Genomic DNA, 20,389 nt, shown 5'->3' with positions numbered 1-20,389 from the left:
CTGTGCAGCCACATATGGCACAGTATGACACACAATTACGGTATGAAACATTCGTGCTTTCCAAGCTCCGTTCTACGAGACATTCCATTGAAGCTCAATGTCAGCTGATAATTTACTTGAACTTTTTGACCCACCGATTTTTGAAACATCTATTTATAAAGTCTAATATTACAGCCAAATTGCAGGACAGAAGTTGTATCATTAGAGGTTGTTGATTATTCGAAACGGTGTTAAAAATTCAATTTTATGTTCATTTTGCTGAACTGCAGTGCACATCCTTCGAGCTTCACTGCACAGCATAAACGTGTTATGCAGTGAAAGCAAGTAGGCGTGCAACACATCAACTGCACAAAAGTTCTTTGAACCTTAAAACCCTTGGCTTCTCAGCACTGCATCAAACTTCCAATCACGGTAGCTACCCGCAATGTTTAGTGCCTTATTCTTGAGCTGAGCAGAAAAACTCAATATTAAGGCAGACCAAATGCAATATGTATACTTCCCTCCGTACTGTGGCTTTATTCTACCCATAAAAGTTGGGTCCTCACTGCCACTTATTTTATTTTACATTATTCTTTTTGCTTCATGAAAAATGACCCCACATAGCAATACCAAGAACTGTAAACATCACAGAACAATGCATATGAGTTCCCTGGTGAAGCCCATGGTTGAAATGTGATGACATTGTTGCTATAGCTAGTTGCTATTTTATCATGAGTCTAGCTTGTGCATGGTGCCTTGCATTATGTCGCTGCTGGTGGATGTGGTTTCCCATTAGTTTCGTCTAGTATTACGAGGTGCTTCATGGGAAGCATCAAACCCGTCTATAGCCCTTTTTAGAGTTGACTAGAAGTAAAATCAGCAAAATAGTATCGATAAAACGTTCAGCATCTTTTTTATTAGCAGCTTTAGTGTTGCTACTTTCCATATTTAGGTTTTTTTCTGCTTTTCTTAATGACATTTTTGTTTCGCTGAGAAGGTGCATAACCAATGAAAGCTTTTCTGTAAACCTTTGGTAAATATGCAATTGTTAGAAAATATTTTACTAAATAAGGCAGCTTAAACTGAGAATACTTGCATTTAGAAACATTAAAATCAATTTAAATTGATCATACATTTCTGGCTGTTTTTACACAAAGCTGCACATGGGATATTAAGTGCACCGAAGAGGAGGGCTCTGGATTAGCATTGGCAACTTTGGGATATTTATTGTGGACTTAAATCTCCACACATGGGCATTTTCACTTTCTGCCTCCACCAGGAAAACGGTCACCAATTTAGAGAGCTATTCTTACTAGTATTTGACGTACATTTTAAAATAATCTCAAGTATTATAGCCACAATATTATTCTCTACAACAAGCACCCAGCGGGTGCTGTTATAGAGAGATTGTGCACTACACCAGACCCTGTACTACACTGTCGAGAGCTTTGCCATCTACAATGACCTCTACAAAGCAAGCTAATACTGGTAAAATGTTTCATACCGCAAGTAGTGCATGTTCAAAGCTCACGTGTGAAGTACAGATACTGGTGCTTCAGCAAGAACCGAGGATGAGCACCCTTCCTGGTTCTGAAAAAAAAAAAATAATAAACATGGAAAAATGCTTTAAGCAGGATTAAGAAACAGGGTTGAAAAAAAGTGAGCAAGCAATTCTTTCAAAATATGCAAAGCAATGCAAACAAATATTTATTTCAACTTCATGTCTACAAAAGACAATCTCATTAAGGCTGGTAATGGGGTCTTGGGTAAAAAAAGAGCAGGGAGCACTTATATAAATGCTACAGGGAACCTTCAAGCCAAAAATTGCTTGAGCACTTAAACTAATCACTGTTCAACAAATTCATGAAAATTGAATGGATGAAAAACCAGCGGTAAACACAAAGAACAACGGGACAAGCTTATCCCGTCGTTCTCTTCCGTACCCTGTGTTTTCCGCTGGTTTTTCATCCATTCAAACATGTACCAACTAGCACAGTCCGACGCCTTGGTATCATAAAAATACGAATTGTCACTCCTTACAGACAGTTGGAAAAAAAGAAAGTATAAAGCAGGTGACAAAATTAAAATGACAGCAGATTGGTTAACTTTTAATTTTAAGTGATAATATAAAAAATAATGGCATGAATGAAAGTGAGCAGCAACCAAAGGACCATGATGCTAGGCCGACATTCCACTTTGAAGCAAAATATCCGCTTTCAACGCTACATAGGCGAAACACGCAATGAGGCAACCCTTTAGGCCCACAAAAACAATATAATCTTTAAAAAAGCTACAATTTAGTTGAGAAAAACTGACCACAACAAATTGGAATTGACAACTAGATACAGTTGTCACACCCAAGCAAGCCGGCGAAAGATGAACAGATATCTAGCTGTCCTACCCCCTATTTGTGCCCTAGCCTCTGATCCTCTGCAGCAAACAAAAAAATTGTTTATGTGTAGAACTATTGCTCTTGGTCAAACAGACAGTTCTAATGAAGGAGCCAAGTAGGTCCCGAAACGTTGGGAACGCTTCGGATAAAGTCCTTGGTTAGAGTATTATATTTGTTTCCATCAAACACAAAAAAATGCATGGTAAAGCGCTGACATTAACGTTGTCTACTGCGGTTCCTTCATGGTGACATCACTACAGGAACCAAAAATACAATACAGTGCATTAAAGGGGCCATTTGGACAACATAGAAGTTCGTTTCGTTCGAAATATTTCCTGTTTTATAGTGCCCCCACCACTTGACCGGCAGCAAATGATGCTGCATTCACTGAGAAATTAATTTAGGTTAAAAGTCTGATTCTCCCACCATATTGTGTGTTTTTGGGATGTCAGCAATGAAGCCATAAGTGCGTGTGATCAAACAGACTACTTCGTCACTCGGGTCTGCAGCCTTGCTAGCCATCAGTCCTCCCAGGTGGAGCTACCATACTCATCCACGAACCGTTGTTTGCCATTGCTTTGTTTTTGACCGCGTCTGCACCTGGCTTGTTTTCGTTACTGTAGAAAGTAATGGTTTTGTGAAACATGGGGTATCCTCGACAAACAGGGTCACGTAAGACAACATCGCCTATGCCAATCGGCCAGTGCCGTGCAGGCCAACTCCAAAGCAGCGGAGTGCTGTCCAGCTAAAACAAGCATAGTGCACGCCGTACCAACAGCAGTGCGCATCGATACTTGTATGTTTACGCGTATTTTCGTAACTTTCATTGTTTACTGCCCCATTTTTACTGCTGTAAAATGAATATGCATTACATTTAAGTGCAAATAGCTCGCTTGGCATGCTTATAAGGCCTGCCCTATTTGCGTTTGCTTTTGCCGGCCTCAGCCAATCGCACAGCTGGGGACATATGACATCATAGGTACTGCTGTGGGAAATGAGCTAGTGGGTCGCATGGCCATTCCCTTTTTCCTAATTATATAGCTGATTCGAGTGAAGTGCGCGTTAAAAATGGTGTCAGTATGATTCTAACGACGCAATCTGTCAAATGAACCAAACTTGTGCGTTGTCTGCATGGCCCCTCTAAGCAAAGGCAAGGTAGCCAATTTTTTTATTTAGGCTGCCTTCATGCACACAGTAGTGCTCTATTGCTGCCAGAAACTCATTACGGGACTCCTGACATATTTACAGTTGCAATAAAAATCAGAAATAGAACGAAAAATCATTGGACACTCCACAATGTCCAAAAAACAAAGGAATAATGTGCGAGTGAGCTACCTAAAACACTGCGACAGAAGATCATATTCATCAAAGCAACTAATAAAAACCATGGCTAGTGCATAGCCACTACGCAGCTCATTTGTTGGAGCTTATGTGCGTCCCCACAAGTTGGCTGTGTAAACCTACCGACACCTAACAGAGTCCAAGGTTCGACGAAAACTCGTCAGGGGAGGGTTATTCATTGATGAAATACAAACACGCAGGCACTCGCCTGGTAATACAAGCAGGCACTCGCCTGGTCAAAAACAAATAAACAAATAAAGACGCCTTGGGGCCCCTACAGGCCCCTTGTTCACAATGAAGAGGGGTTGACAGGTCGCGACTATCTATAGGTTCGGTGGCGCAGAGTGCGCATGTATATCTCGGGGAGATTACCCCACGACCGGTTAGTCGTGTTTTTAGTTGGTTGAATATGCACCGATTCTAAAAGTAGTCGTGTCGACAGGCGCTTCTCTAATGCGATTATGCTTGCGGAATCCTAATCGATGACGTGGTCAGTAGCCAGGTGATGATCCGCCAAGGCATTTCAGCTTGCATTGCCTTTTTTGACATCGTTCTGGTGCTATTGAATTCTTTTAAAAATTTCCAGTTTCACCTATGTAGGATTAGGAACGAAAAAGAGACGCCGACCAGTCCAAACAAAACGTACTGACGTTTCGGCTTCCAGCACGAAGCCTTGTTCACAATAAATGCATCACCAGAAGTGGGTTGTTAAGTGGGCTTGAATAATCGCTGAAAAGAGCATGCGTAGATCGGGTTTAGATTTCAGTCATTACGATTGACTGTGTTAGATGTGGTCTGAATGATTAGTGATTCCAGATGTAGCCGTGATGCTGTCACTTTTTCTGTAGTGACGATTCTTGCATTGTCCCAATCAATCTTGTGGTCATTCACGACGGCGTGTTCGGCTTTTATTCTTTACGTCACGTGCGTGCTGCTGCAGACGATTCTTATAATTTCCTGATTCCCCGATATACACGCAGCTGCAGTCTGCACAAGGTATCTCGTATACCACACTGGGGAAGCGCTCCTTGGGAAAGCGGTCCTTGACTCTCACGAGCTCATGGCGCATCTTTTTGGCTGGACCGTGGGCCACCTGCATGTCATATTCCCATAGGATATGTGCCAAACATTCACTTGTTCCTGGAAGGTAGGGCACAGGAGCTTGCTTCATCGGGGCAGGAGGCACGTCCAGTTGTCCCCGTCGGGTCAGTTGGCGTTCCGTTGCGTTTATAAAGTGCCTCGGGTAACCGCAGCTAGCCAGGTCGTCCCGCAACTTTGCCGTGTCCACCGCCGCATCCTCGGGCTTCGAGCACAATCTTTTCGCACGCTGCAGTAGCGTGCTAACAACAGCCCTCTTGTGGGAAGCGGGGTGCACGGAGTTGAAGTTCAGGTAGCGGCCTGTGTGCGTTTCCTTGCGGTACGTGCTGAAACGTGGCCTCTGGCCCTGCCGAGACACGAGGACGTCCAGGAAGGGAAGTTTGCCATCGGCCTCCTCTTCTGACGTGAACTGAATGGCACGGTCCATACTGTTGAGGTGGGCCAGCAAGCTGTTCGCCGCGTCTTTCTGAACGACGCAGAAACAATCATCGACATAACGCAAGAACACTTGGTTGAGGGGCAAAGGAGGCTAGCGTGCGTGCTTCCAGCGCTTCCATGGGCAGGTTCGCCGCCGTGACCGAAATAGCGGCACCCATTGGAGTCCCCTGCCTTTGCTTGTAAAAATGGCCCATAAAGACGAAGTACGTATTGTTCAGGCAAAAATCTAGAAGCCTGCGTAGTTCTGGCACATCCATCGGTGATCTCTCGGGCAACGTCTCATCAGCCTCGAGAGCAGCGGTGCATACGGTGACAGCCAGGTCACTCGGAATGCTCGTGAAAAGGGACTTCGTGTCGAAGGACACCATCAAGTCGTCTTTCTCGATCACGGTGTTGCGAGTCTTCTCGACAAAATCGAAAGAATTACGAACGTGAGTGGTCCCTTTATTGACGAGCGGAGCCAGAACTTGGAGCAGGAACTTCGACAGGTGGCCCACATTCCAGCCAAAAAGATGCGCCATGAGCTCGTGAGAGTCAAGGACCGCTTGCCCAAGGAGCGCTTCCGCGGTGTGGTATATGAGATACCTTGTGCAGACTGCAGCGGCGTGTATATCGGGGAATCAGGAAATTATAACAATCGTCCGCAGCAGCACGCACGTGACGTAAAGAATAAAAGCGTCCGCAACAATGCTGTAGCCGAACACGCCATCGTGAATGACCACAAGATTGATTGGGACAATGCAAGAATCGTCGCTACAGAAAAAGTGACAGCATCACAGCTACATCTGGAATCACTAATCATTCAGACCACATCTAACACAGTCAATCGTAACGACGGAAATATAAACCCGATCTACGCACGCTCTTTGCAGCGATTATTCAAGCCCACTTAAACGACCCACTTCTGGTGATGCATTTATTGTGAATAAGGCTTCCGTGCTGGAAGCCGAAACGTCAGTACGTTTTGTTTGGACTGGTCGGCATCTCTTTTTCGTTTCTAATGTACCCTCCCGGCCAGACGGGATTCCGTCATGCTCTCGATTTCACCTATGTAGGATGCGTCACAATCCTTGCATGGAATTTTGTAGGCAACTACGGGGAATCTTGATTTTTCTAAAGGGTCCTTCACGCGTACCAGCTTCCGATTAAGCTGGTACGCGTTTAACACCATATTTTAATTTTAACACCATATGTGCCAAACACCCTTGCAAGAGCTTCACTGATGCCTTGCGTGTAGGGGATGGCAGCACGGTTTTGCCTGTATTCTTCAGGAACCCTTTCGGGGGAGGCAACTGAAGCCCGCAATTGTTGCTGCGAAGGTCCTTCCTTACCACGGCTAGCTCTTGCTTGCACAGACCAGGCTCACAGCAGATTCGTGATGCGCGTGAGAAGAGTGCAGCGGCGACGAAGCGTTTTTGGCCTGTAGGATGCGCAGAGTTGAACCCCAGGAATCTACCCGTGTGGGTCGACTTTCGATACACACTGGTTGTAAATCCTTTGGCCGACCGTCTCACAAGTACGTCGAGGAAGGCGATCTGTCCATTATTTTCTTGTTCCATGGTGAACTGGATGCTTGGAACACAAGAGTTTAGATGCTCAAATAAAGGCATTACGTTTCGGCGGTGGATCACACAAAAATAGTCGTCTACGTAGCAGACAAAGATCTTGGGGCCGTCTTGTACGAGCATAGCGCAGAATTTTCTAGAGCCTCTAGGGCAATATTCGCACAGACTACTGAAACGGAAGCTCCCATTGCTGTTCGAAACCGCTGGTCCGTTGAAAACAAAATATGTGTTCTGCAGGCCAAATTCCAGGAGACGATATAAGTCTTGCATCTCAATTGGCGAACGTGAAGGCAGAGATGCATCGTTCTCGAGTAGATCCTTGCAACTCCGGACCGCGTAATTTTGCCTGGAATTTGGCCTGCAGAACACGTTTTGTTTTCAACGTACAATGTTAAAAGCAGCGGTTTGGAACAGCGATGGGAGCTTCCGTTTCAGCAGTCTGTGCAAATATTGCCTCAGAGGCTCTAAAAAATTCTGCGCTATGCTCGTACAAGACGGGCCCAAGATTTTTGTCAGCTACGTAGACTGCTTTTGTGTGATCCACCGCCGAGACGTAATGCCTTTAATTGAGCATCTAAACTCTTGTGTTCCAAGTATCCAGTTCACCATGGAACAGGAAAATAATGGACAGATCGCCTTCCTCGACGTACTTCTGAAACGGTCGGCCAAAGGATTTATAACCAGTGTTTATCGAAAGCCGACCCACACGGGTAGATACCTGAGGTTCGACTCTGCGCATCCTATAGGCCAAAAACGCTCCGTCGCCGCTGCACTCTTCTCACGCGCATCACGAATCTGCTCTGAGCCTGGTCTGTGCAAGCAAAAGCTAGCCGTAGTAAGGAAGGACCTTCGCAGCAACGGCTACCCTTCAAAGCTTGTGAGGACGCAACAATTGCGGGACTCAGTTGCGTCCTCCGAAAGGGTTCCTGAAGACGGGCAAAAACGCGCTGCCGTCCCCTACACGCAAGGCATCAGTGAAGCTCTTGCAAGGGTGTTTGGCACATATGGCATTAAAATTGCACATGTGCCAACGAACAGGCTTAAGCAAAAGCTGGTACGCGTGAAGGACCCTTTAGAAAAATCAAGATTCCCCGGAGTTGCCTACAAAATTCCATGCAAGGATTGCGACGCACCCTACATAGGTGAAACTGGAAATATTTAAAATAAGAATTCAATAGCACCAGAACGATGTCAAAAAAGGCAATGCAAGCTGAAATGCCTTGGCGGATCATCACCTGGCTACTGACCACGTCATCGATTGGGATTCCGCAAGCATAATCGCATCAGAGAAGTGCCTGTCGACACGACTACTTTTAGAATCAGTGCATATTCAACCAACTCCCCGAGATATACATGCACACTCTGCACCACCAAACCTATAAATAATCGCGACCTTTCACCCCCCTTTCATTGTGATCAAAGGCCAGTAGGGGCCCAAAATGTCTTTGTTTATTTGTTTTTGACCAGGCGAGGGCCTGCTTGTATTTCATCAACACCGAACTAACCCGCCTGAATCACCACTTTATAGACATTGAGCAATTATTTGAATTGGTTTATTGTAGCAAGCTGTCTTGTTTATTTCCTTATTTTTTTGGCATTTCCTGTCTCATTTGAAATTGGGAGACCAGATAGCTTTTACTACGGGCCACGCACTGGCGACAACAAATATTTGATTTCACTTTAAACAATTTTCGGTTATGTTTTATTGCTCCCCAGCCAATGACCTGAAATATAAGAGGCTCCTAAAACATGTGCTGGCATTTCTTTCCTGCACTGCAGTACAACTAATCATGACTTTTATCATATTTTGTCCACAAATTGTAATATTTAGAAAGTATTCAGCTGAATGAAAATGTTATTTCAGTAGCATGCGCAATCAACAGGGCCTCAATGACTCTCACCACGTGGTTCACTTGTTTCTGTCACAAATAACCTGACTGCAGCCACATTCCACCCAAGACGAAGGTAACATATCCTCTGGGATGATGAATATTTAAAATGCCTTACGAGTAAGTGCTAAGCACATGAAATTGTGGCATTAAAACCGAAGATCCCTCTGCGGCATCCTTCACTTGGGGCAGCGCTTGATCACAAACTTCGAGAAGTTGAAAAATGCTCCATGCGCCGCTCCAGCCAGCAGAAACAATGCAGGACGCAAGTTGGTAGGTGGACCGTTGGCATCCTGCGATTGTGAAGATTTTTTTAGTAGATGCACTTTTTTTTGTACCACTGTCCACTGTTCATTTTTCCGTTAACAAGCAGCTGAACTCCTGCAGGTTCTACGAATCATACAAGCATAATAAAACGCAGCAATGCAGAACAATTGGCAGGGTTACCTCAATTTTTCTTTTCTAGGAATGAAAAAAATGTAGGTAATCTATACACAACTACAATCAAACCTTTCAATTTTTACCTACTTCACTCCTAACAAGCACACATACACGTTAGACATGTGAGAAAGCTGCTAAATTTATGCCCACAAACTTAATCAGGCATCAGAAATCGGCAGGGAACGACGTGTCACCTTTAAATGGCACTTTTTTCGTTCAAAACACTAAAATGGGCGAGAAAGACCCATAACTATGATTTGGTACCCTTATCTGGTATGGTTTTCAGGCAATGCTTACATCTCACTTCAGTACCTTCAGGTGGTGGAGATCTTTGAAAACTCATTTCGGGCAAGTGGGTTGTGTTCAAGCTCTCGTATCTTGCCAGCATATGCTGGATTCCAGCATTCCCAAATCAACGTGACGACTCGAATGTGGTGGATGCAAGAGAAAGAATAAGCACACGCCAAGGGCGTAGCCGGGGGGGGGGGGGGAAGGGAGGGGGGGTCCCGGTGCCCCCCCCCCCCCCCCCCTTCATAATGTTTTATGTCAAGGCTGGAGTTATCTTTGTGGGTGTTCTTTTCCCCGGGGCTTCTCCTCCAAGCCGCTGCAGCGCTGAGGATCTCACCCCGGGTATCTCCAACCGACAAACTCAGCCTCCGATCAAAACTATACATTCATTTACAGCCCAGTGGGCGGCTAAAAAACAGCGCTCAGGCGGAGCTCGAAGACGACGGGCCGAGCTCTCCTGTGCCCGGACCGCGTCTCTCTCATCTCCTTGTCTTCATATTCCCTCCACCCTGACGCTGGGAGCCAGGGAAGAGGGAAAAGCGAGTCCTTCGTGGGAACCCCATGTGTTGGCCATTAGCGCATCCGGTGCGAGCAGGCGCGACCCTCCTCGGAATGCGGGGAGTTTCAAGGCGCCGCGTGACACGACACGTGCGTTCAATTTCTGTGCTGCTCGTCCCAGGGCCCGCGCCAGTTCATGCGTCGAAGCGCCCGACACCTCCACCGCCACTGTGAAACATAACTTCAGGAATGTTTCACACACCACACACACTTTGCGAGCGTGCTCCATCGTTCCTTCAATTGGCGACACAACAATGAGCACGGCCAGTGCCCCTTGACCCTGGCTGCAGGTCACCATGACAAATTAGGCACAATCCTCACATAGCTCATTCAGAGCGAGCGGCCTTTAGAATGCGGTACGCACCGGCCGTCGTCGTCCGAAAACGCCCTTGCCATGCGCCGCACACCCTCACACAACAGTATCATGGGTCCCTCTCCTCCTCGCTTCCTCGCTCGGGAAGGGACCACTGCTGGCTCGTCACCATGCGTTGAAGCCACTCTGCACTGAGGTGAAGCTGACTGACGCTTTCGCCTCTTTCTAGGCGAACCCTCGGGTTCGGCCGCTTCTGCGCTCGGAGCGCCGTGCTCCACTACGCACCGTTGGTCAGCGTAAGCAGGAGAGGACTGCTTAGCGGCTACGTCAACGCTGACATGAAATGCTGTAGGGGCTATCTCTTCAGCCACTCCTACAGACCTACCTGTAACTGCCCTGGGCTGCATTACATGAGCGGCCGTACCCTGATTTACACTTTCCTCGCTGAATTCGCTGGAGCTCCCTATGGCAATCACATTGTCGGTACTCGACATTTGGGTATCTCGAGAAACACAAGATACAGTGTGCGTGACACCAACTGCATCCGATTCCTCGCGCGATTCCCGTGCTGCTGCATCCTGCAATGCAACTGGCCGCTCGCCCACGCTCCCGGAACGTTCTCCCTCTCTGAACGCGGTGACAACGGGCTCATGCTCGACTGAAACCAGCCCCTTCACAACGGCTGATTTAAGAACTTCATAGTTCTTCCCCTCCTTCCTGTGCGAACCCTCGTGTTCGGCCGCTACTGCACCCCTGTGCGCGCACAAAGCGCCGTTCTCTACCACACAACGTTGTGTGAAGCAAGGAGTAGCGAGGGGCTCATCGGCAACATGAACAATAACATGCGACGCTGCGGAGCCTTTCTCTCTTGCCATCAGCTTCATCACGGGCATGCGCACACTCTCATTCAACTTTGACTGCCTGTCATTTACCAACGCAGCCTCGCGCGTAACACCTTCCTTCACCTCCATCTTTATTTCGGTGAAATTCTCTAAGCGGGATGCTTCACTATCCTGCTCCCCGGTTGCAGAAAATCTCAACGCCCATGAAGAAACGTGCGCCACTATCCTATCTTCGCCTTTCCCACGTGACTCTGATCGTGGCGGATCCCGCGAAACAGGAGGACTACGCGCGCCCAGTGAATGGGTTCCACCCAGCGCATCTTTCGGCGTACCGGAGAACCCCAGTTCACTCTCTCCCCGAGTGCTGAACATTACTGTTTGAGCAATCGGTGAGGTAGGAACGTTGTTAGCTCTCTTGAAACGTCCACTCTTCGAACGTTCCGCTGCTAACTCTGCCTCAGCGATTCTCAATTTCGCCAGCAATAGCGCCTTCTGCTCAGCGAACGACATTGCAATGCTTGCTGTCCCTGCAACGTTCATGCACGCTTCCTAATCCTCATCATTATCTCGCGGCTACACCTAGATAGCCGCTAGATGTCATGGTGAACCGCAGACCCAGCATCAAACGAGGCACTGACCTGTATAGCTCGGCGCCTGTAGAGATGCCGCACCGGTGCAGATGGGTTATCCATTTATGCACCGCTCCTTCCACCGAGGTGTCCACCAAACAATCGCCCGCCGACTTCTCGCCTGCCGCTTCTCCTTCAGTGGGCTGCTGATGCCTCCACTGACCGCTCGCCAAGCTGCTTCTCCGCTGCTCAGCAGGCCGCAGAGATTGCCTCGGTCTCCGTTGAGACGTCCGTTGAGCGCCGCTCGAGCCGCTTCTCCACCTGGGTGGCGAGCTCGCTGCTCCTGCAGATCTCGTTCAGCAGGCTGCCGCTCTCCGTTGAGAAGTCCGCTGAGCGCCGGTCGAGCCGCTTCTCCACCAGGCTGACGAGCTCGCTGCTCCCGCCGATCCCGTTCAGCAGGCCGTGACTTCTCCGCCTGCTCCATCTCGCCCGCCGGCTGGCTGAGTCGTCGCTGTTGAAGATCCTGTCGACTGCGCCAGTTATCTTCTTGGATGTTCTTTTCCCCGGGGCTTCTCCTCCAAGCCGCTGCAGCGCTGAGGATCTCACCCCGGGTATCTCCAACCGACAAACTCAGCCTCCGATCAAAACTGTACATTTATTTACAGCCCAGTGGGCGGCTAAAAAACAGTGCTCAGGCGGAGCTCGAAGACGACGGGCCGAGCTCTCCTGTGCCCGGACCGCGTCTCTCTCGTCTCCTTGTCTTCATATTCCCTCCACCCTGACGCTGGGGGCCAGGGAAGAGGGAAAAGCGAGTCCTTCGTGGGGGTCCAACCCCATGTGGTGGCCACTAGCGCATCCGGTGCGAGCAGGCGCGACCTTACTCGGGATGCGCGGAGTTTCAAGGCGCCGAGCGACACGTGCGTTCAATTTCTGTGCCGCTCGTCCCGGGGCCCGCGCCGGTTCGTGCGTCGAAGGAGTGTGGGCAGGCCCGTGAAAAAGCTGATAGCCAGAGAAACAGCCTCAGCTGCGTCGCATGTTCTAATTCATGTGACCGATGAGCCCCTCTCTACTCCTTGCGTCACACAACGGTGTGTGGTAGAGAACGGCGCTTCACGCGCGAACGGTGGTTCAGTAGCGGCCGAACGCGAGGGTTCGCACTTTAAGGAGCGGAAGAACTATGAGGTTCTTAAATCAGCCGTTCTGAAGGGGCGGAGACTGGCTTCAGCTGAGCGTGAGCCTGTCATCGCATCGTGCGGAGATAGAGAACATCCTGGGAGCGTGGCCGAGCGGCCAGTAGCTTTGCAGGATGCGGCAGCACGGGAATCGCGTGAAGAATCGGATGCAGTTGGTGTCGCGCACACTGCATCGTGTGTTTCTGGAGGTCCCCGAATGTCGAGTCCCGAAAATATGATTGCCATGGGAAGCTCCAGCGAATTGAGAGAGGGAAGTGCAAATCAGGGTACGGCCGCTCATGTAACGCAGCCCCAGGCAGTTGCAGGTAGAACTGCAGTGACTGAAGAGATAGCCTCTCCGGCATTGCATGACCGCGTTAACGTGCCCACGAAGCAGCCCTCTGCTGCTTACCCTGACCAAAGGTGTGTCGTAGAGAATGACACCTCGTGCGCGTACGGTGGGTCAGAAGCGGCCGAACCCGAGGGTTCGCCTGGAAAGAGGTGCAAGCGTCAGTCAGCTTCACCTCAGTGCAGAGTGGCTCCAACGCATGCTGACGACCTAGCAGTGGTCCCTTCCCGAGCGAGGAAGAGAGGGGCCCCTGATACTGTTGTGTGAGGGTGTGCGGCGCATGGCAAGGGCGTTTTCGGACGACGACGGCCGGTGCGTATCGCATTCTAAAGGCCGCTCGCTCTGAATGAGCTATGTGAGGATTGTGCCTAATTTGTCATGGTGACCTGCAGCCAGGGTCAAGAGGCACTGGCCGTGCTGATTGTTGTGTCGTCAACTGAAGGAACGATGGTGCACGGGCCAAATGTGTGTGTGGTGTGTGTTTCATGTGTGAAACATTCCTGAAGGTATGTTTCACAGTGGCGGTGGAGGTGTCGCGCGCTTCGACGCACGAACTGGCGCGGGCCCCGGGACGAGCGGCACAGAAATCGAACGCACGTGTCGCTTGGCGCCTTGAAACTCCGCGCATCCCGAGGAAGGTCACGCCTGCTCGCACCGGATGCGCTAATGGCCACCACATGGGGTTGGACCCCCACGAAGGACTCGCTTTTCCCTCTTCCCTAGCCCCCAGCGTCAGGGTGGAGGGAAGATGAAGACAAGGAGACGACATCGGGAGACGTGGTCCGGGCGCAGGAGAGCTCGGCCCGTCGTCTTCGAGCTCCGCCTGAGCACTGTTTTTTAGTCGCCCGCCGGGCTGTAAATAAATGTACAGTTTTGTATCAGAGGCTGAGTTTGTTGGTTGAGGATACCCGGGGTCAGATCCTCAGCGCTACTGCGGCTTGGAGGAGAAGCCCCGGGGAAAAGAACATCCAAGAAGATAACTGCTGGGCTGCGGTTTAAGCAGCCTGAAAAACCGCCTGAAGTCACCTGCAGGCGCGGAACCTGCAGTTTTAAGGACATTCTTGCTCATATAAAGCTGAAAACAAGGGCTATGTCAACGTCTGATCCCTGCGCCCGCTCCAGATGCTGTACCTGTCAACATATACAGCCCGGCTGCATTTCGCGCCGGATACACCGACAAGCGCTGGGAACCTGCCACGAGCCAATCGAAACAGCCCCACTGTTTCAATGGCGGAACAGCACGGCCGGGGAATGGCGGAACAGCAGGAAAAGCCTCATATAGGCTTACATGTTGTCGGGAGCGTGTCATTCCTTGTCTTTACACTGGTACAAAGTATAATCACATGACAGAGCACGTCGCTGTATTTTGTTCAGTCAACTATCAATCCTTGATATGTTTACTTTTCTACCGACATCGCATTTCATTGACTATTGCAGATCCATAATTTCTGCTGCATAAAAAGCATTGCTCTGCCCATCTTGTATTTCCTCCACATCAACAAAACTACACAATTCTCCCTAATGCGGAGCTTTGTTTTTTTGGCACTATTCCAGTTTCCTTGACCTCCCTCTTGGTTAGAATCAGCATTCTGTATTTGCTTAACAGGAGTTTTACTGAAGCCATGTCTGTTTCGATTTAACAGATAGAAATATAATGAAATTTAAGAAACGTGCAACAAGCTCAACATTCAACAGCAGTGCAATAAGGTGTTCCGCTTAGCGAAAGTTTACTACTTGCGCTACTAGCACAAAAAATAACAAAAGGCGATTACTTAAGGACCAAGACGCACATTTGCTAGTTTCACCACCATAATATACGAATGCGCCGCATGTACAGTCCACTGCGATTCGGAGGTTGTCGCGGGAAAGCTACTCTTTCAAACGAAGCAGGAAGAAGGAAGAACAGCTTTATCAAATATTCCATGCAAGTTTCGTTATCATTGGTGTAGATAAAGGGCAACCAAGTCCAAGTCTGTGCTTGATAACAACGAATGTACAGGGCCGTCCACGCTAGGTGCGAACACGGCGCAGCGTGGCCTCGCTCAGCGGAGCGCCAGCGCACAATCCACGGCCGCGCATTGAAGCTAAGCGGCGCAGGCGCACAGGGGCTTGGAGGCGGGGCTTCGTGTAGTCTGCTAGAGCGGGAGAGCGCCGTGCCTACTTTGCTGTGAAGCACGCCTAACTGTAGGCTTGCCTGTAGCGTCTAAGCGCGCTGCGACGGCGTTGCGGGAAAGCGCACTTTCCTTACTACGGCGCGTTGTGTAGTTTCTGCGTACGAGAACCCACAGCTTCCGCTTTTCAGTTCCGCGGTGCAGGTTAAATGCAAGTATTGTTGCAAACATTTCAGGACTGGCGGCTTGGTTTGGTTCAATGAGAGACGCTGTATAGAACGGCATCGTATAATTTCGGCGACTAGGATTTATTTAATGCTCACTGGCATTACGCAGAACATAATTGTCTGTGCATTTCGCCTCCATGGAATTTCGGTCACAGCGGCTGGGTTTCGATCTGCCGAATTTCTTCCAGATGTGTATTGGCTTTTTTCAAACATATGAATATCGCGCATCGTTGAGATGGTTCAAGGAGTCGCGAGGAAGTACGGGTCTTACCATAAAGGAGGATGCGCACAGGTGGCAACAAAGGGAGGGGCCGCTTTCTCCAAATAACTAGCCATGTAGGGAGCGCAACCAATGACGTATGCATTATAATTTAGCACACTAGAGTGGGACCGGTCCAGGATTCGACCGTAGAGTAGACGATTGTGCTGGGGGCGTGACTTCCTGGCTGGGCGACTGCTTGAACCATCTCGACGATGCGCGATATTCATATGTTTGAAAAAAGCCAATACACATCTGGAAGAAATTCGGCAGATCGAAACCCAGCCGCTGTGACCGAAATTCCACGGAGGCGAAATGCACAGCCAATTATGTTCTGCGTAATGCCAGTGAGCATTAAATAAATCCTAGTGGCCGAAATTATACGATGCCGTTCTATACAGCGTCTCTCATTGAACCAAACCAAGCCAGTCCTGAAATGTTTGCAACAATACTTGCATTTAACCTGCACCGCGGAACTGAAATGCGGAAGCTGTGGGTTCTCGTAGGCAGAAACTACACAACGCGCCGCAGTAAGGAAAGTGCGCTTTCCCGCAATGCTGTCGCAGCGCGCTTAGACGCTACAGGCAAGCCTACAGTTAGGCGTGCTTCACAACAAAGCAGGCACGGCGCTCTCCCGCGGTAGCAGACGACACGAAGCCCCACCTCCAAGCCCCTGTGCGCCTGCGCCGCTTAGCTTCGATGCGCGGCCGCGGATTGTGCGCTGGCGCTCCGCGGAGCAAGGTCACGCTGCACCGTGTTCGCACCTAGCGTGGACGGCCCTGTACAGCTTGAAACCCAAAGGGTGGCAAGTCAGTCGTGCAGGCCATTGTTGTATCATGGAACAGCCAACAAGGGAGCGAAGAGTGTGAAATCTCGATTTTCATGGTTCCGAAACGAAACCGTGGGCTGGTGGCACGCTTGGCCGCTCGATAACCTTCAAATCGTGCTCGACTGTACTTCATAGCTGACAAGAAAACTTAATAGTCCCTTTTCTAAAACACGAGAATCTTGATAGTAAACATTCAGTGTTGGCCTCCACTTCCGCCTGACGAACTTCGGGGTCCGCGCGCCACTCACGAGCGCGCTCATGATCACACTCACGAGCGCGGGTCCGCCTAACCACCTGCTCTGCGGACGAATGAATCGCCCGTAGTCTGCCCATAGACCAGCGAACAGCAATTTAGCTGATCATCACTATCATCACCATCTAAGCTCCTTAAAGGAGCCATGAAGAGAAAATACAACTTCGTTTAATTTGAAAGAACTAGGATTCAGTATGTCACTCAGCTCCATTAGAGCCGCAAAATATGTTTTTTAACGAAAAAAAAGCAAGAAGTATTTAAAAACTTTCAAATTTTGCGCCACAGTGACGTGTTATGAGCAAGAATGACGTCATACGGGCCCACAATAAAACATAATTTTCAGTGCCTTAACTGCACGTTAACGTTCAAGTGATGCGATCAAATGAAACTAGAGGCCGGATTACAGACGTCCAGTCATGTGCCGTCGCGACAGGTCAGTTAGACGGCCGCCAATCGCACAAACAAGGTTCCGTGACGTCATAAATAAGTTGCGGGAAATTGGCTAGGGGGTCGCGACTGCTTCAAACGTTTTCCTTAATATCTCCGTTATTTTTTCGAAGATTGCGATGATATTGGGATCATTGTTATCGGGACTAAGCAGTCTTTCTAATAAACCCAACTTGTATTTTGTCTTCATGGCTCTCCTTTAAGGTGGGCTTTACAGGTAGTGTTGAGCATACACAAATCGCATGTTAAAGTCAGTTATTTCAAGCTTCGTTTTCAAAACAACGCGCAAGATGCCTTGCCTACATATTTCCCCGTCCCATTTTTTGGTCGACCACACCCCCCCCCCCCCCTCCCCCCCAAAAAAATTCCTGGCTTGTACGAGGGAACTTGTACATTCAAGTGATCGAACATTATTGAAGTATGGTAGCCCACTGTGCTACCAAAACTGTGTTTGAAAACTTACGTTCTGGCGGCCAAACACTGTTGACAATGCTTGTGGCTCTTGTCCGGTTGAATGGAGGGACGTGATGTGCTCAGACCGTCCAGAGGTCTAAAACAGGATGACACATGATTACCACACAGGCAAGAATGGAAATTATTGAGTGCACGAATGTTACAACTCGGGCAACACAATATTCAGCCAAAATCAATGCCCGCGTACCGCGGCACCGTACACATGGTGAGGTGGCTCGCCGCAAACGCAACGAAGCTTGCGAGGCGCGCACATTCGCTCGCAAACGATTCTCCCTCGCAATTCCCAACACGGCACAAACGACTGCGGTGATCAACGAAGCCGAAAACGCTGCGCAGCACAGTTTAGAGGAGTAGCCGCCCGTGTTCTGATAAACTACGCGTAAGACGTGGTTTGCAGTGGTGAACTCTGAAGCTGTTCAATGTAGTGCTGCGGAATGGGAAACGTTACTGAGCGCCACTGCGTTACTGAGCGCCAGTGCGTTCAGCGCTCAATGCAAGCACCACAATGTTCTTTCGCACATCGCCTTTCTAAAGACGAGCCCTCAAGGTTCAACCTAGCTAGTTCAGTTAAACAATTCACACACGCGGGCTCCTGTTAACGAATCCTTAAAGCGGCGCTGACAGCTACAAACGGCATCCCGTGAAAGAAAGGCGGCAAATGTGTCGAGACAGCTTACCTGCAGGAAACGAAGCAGAAGAGCGAGCGACGTTCAGGGGCAAGCGCCGAACGAATTTAGCCGTCTTCAGGTGGCAAAGTTGTTCTCAAATACTTCATCGCGAAGTCGAACACGACAGACATAACCGAAGACGACGAGGTGTCCAATTAATCATAATAACTGCGCTTGTGTAACTGCACACCACAGTAAACAATCCATGAAAGACGGGTCACGGCATGGAGGGTCACGGGGTATCTGTTCCGGAATCCGGCCACGCCGCCGCGTGCCGTACTCAGGGTTTCGGCCGTTGACAGGGAGTTGCGTAAAGAAATTAAAACGACAACAATAAATAATTGCCTCTTTTACTGACTACAACAGTAAATTATTATTTTTTGTGTGCAATATAATGAAGAAGCTTAGATTTTTAAAGTTTACAAACACAAAACGCGGACTGAGTTTTTTGGCGCTCCATTTGAACGTTAAAAAAAGCAGAAGATAGTAAGATAACACTGCGCAATGAAATTTGGCAGTGTTCTAGTGTAAGTAATCGTATTATTATTTGGCGTCTCTTTATTTAGCGCCCGATTTCATGCCCCCCCCTCCACAACTTTTGTTTTCTTTTGATATCTGCCTTGTTCTCCAACGTTGTTTCTGCAGGAGAAACTAGGTGGTCTGTTTATTGCATTTGTACTCAATATTTACGGTCGCTAACAATAAGAATGGAATAAAATTGTGATTGCTAGCACTTTATAAGTCCACTGAGTGACGAGAATGACTGTTGTCAGAGGGGGCTATGATTGTGCTGGTGGGGCAGGAGAGGAACAGGGAACGACGGAATGATGATACAGATGTCACAGTTCAAGGTTGTGCTGTGCTCGGTGCAAGGTTGTAGAAAACAAAAAGTGGGAGGGGGAGTGTTATTCTGTCGATGTCGTAATAAGCAAGGGCTGATATTTTTTCCTGTTTCAACGTCGGTGCTGCCGCTGCTTTTTATTGAATTTGGCAGCTTTTTTTTTTTTTTTTGCTTTTGAACATTTTTGACGAGGTTGGGTGGATGGCACAATGGGATGTCTTTTTGAAATTATATTGCATGCATGACCTCAATCAATGATGAGCTGAACACCTTTTCCCCACCCTTTCAACACCCTTCCAAAAAAAAGGGTGGTGAGGTTGGTCAACACCCTTTTTTTCACGCAAAAAGGGTGGAAAGCTACAAAAAAGGGTGTTGAGATTCAAGAAAAAGGGCGTAAGGGCCTCCCAACACCCTTTTTTCAATTATTTTACACCCTTTTTGGCCAAAAGGGCGTAAAAAAGTTTAGTGTGTATGTAGGTTGTGGATTAGGAGTAAGGGATAGGGTTTGTTGACACCCCCATACCAGATGGCATAGGGTGCCGGGCGGGGGGCAGTATTTGCAAGAGGCGGGGTATAGGGTGGGGAACATTGCGTGGACTGGGGTATTGTGGGGGTAAGAGTCTGTTTGTAATCGTCGGAATATGGCACCTTCGGTTCTGCATAGGTGTGGGTGGAGTGCTTGGTATTGTTGGTGCCCGTGCCGGTAGTGAGCGAGTATGTCGGCGTATTTTTGCGGGGGCGTGGGCTTGATGATACCGTCAGCTTGTAGGTTATGCCCCTCTTGGGATACGGCCCGGCGTGTATGGGCGCGGGCAGCGGCGTGTGCCGACTCATTTCCTTGGAGGGATTTGTGGCCAGAATACCAGACAGTCTGTAGTTCTGGAAGTTGTGTAATGTGTTTTAGAATAACCAAAGCTGGTAGGGATATTCGTCCGATCAGGAAATTGCGGCATGCATCTAGGGAGTCGGTCAGCATAACTGTACATTGTTCGCAAGTGGTGGCGGCTAGGGCGATAGCAACATCTAGGGCTGTTTCTATAGATGTT

At 48.8% G+C, this 20,389-nt stretch overlaps 2 protein-coding genes across 6 annotated transcripts in view; both read right to left on the bottom strand.

Moving 5' to 3' along the window:
* Nucleotides 1-20,389, bottom strand: part of LOC144160566 (phosphatidylinositol phosphatase PTPRQ-like) — a gene marked incomplete at its 3' end in the record, with an annotated part of 114,214 nt that overhangs the window by 67,516 nt on the left and 26,309 nt on the right.
* On the bottom strand, nt 7,613-18,753 carry LOC144160565 (uncharacterized). 5 transcript variants are annotated; one of them, XM_077691825.1, is made up of 4 exons: nt 18,512-18,753; nt 17,824-17,910; nt 11,783-12,236; nt 7,613-8,995 (listed from the first exon to the last, which is right to left on the bottom strand). In XM_077691825.1, the coding sequence occupies exon 3, from the start codon at nt 12,195-12,197 to the stop codon at nt 11,829-11,831; it is 369 nt and encodes a 122-aa protein (XP_077547951.1). In that variant the 5' UTR covers nt 12,198-12,236; nt 17,824-17,910; nt 18,512-18,753; the 3' UTR covers nt 7,613-8,995; nt 11,783-11,828. The 5 variants fall into 5 exon arrangements, 2 of the variants coding, with proteins under 2 accessions (XP_077547951.1, XP_077547950.1); XR_013320388.1 differs by lacking the exon at nt 11,783-12,236 and having other exon boundaries at nt 7,616-8,995; nt 18,512-18,749; XR_013320390.1 differs by lacking the exons at nt 7,613-8,995; nt 11,783-12,236 and adding an exon at nt 14,132-14,260 and having other exon boundaries at nt 18,512-18,751.

This window comes from Haemaphysalis longicornis, unplaced genomic scaffold, assembly GCF_048455015.1.
Source record: "Haemaphysalis longicornis isolate Haplotype H1 unplaced genomic scaffold, Haemaphysalis longicornis Haplotype H1 scaffold_106, whole genome shotgun sequence".
NCBI lineage: Eukaryota > Metazoa > Arthropoda > Arachnida > Ixodida > Ixodidae > Haemaphysalis > Haemaphysalis longicornis.
This window is presented reverse-complemented; position numbering and strand designations above follow the sequence as displayed.

Excerpts from the sequence above, each read along its gene's own strand:
- LOC144160565 (XM_077691824.1), bottom strand. The coding sequence starts at position 12,368 with ATGTACAGTTTTGATCGGAGGCTGAGTTTGTCGGTTGGAGATACCCGG.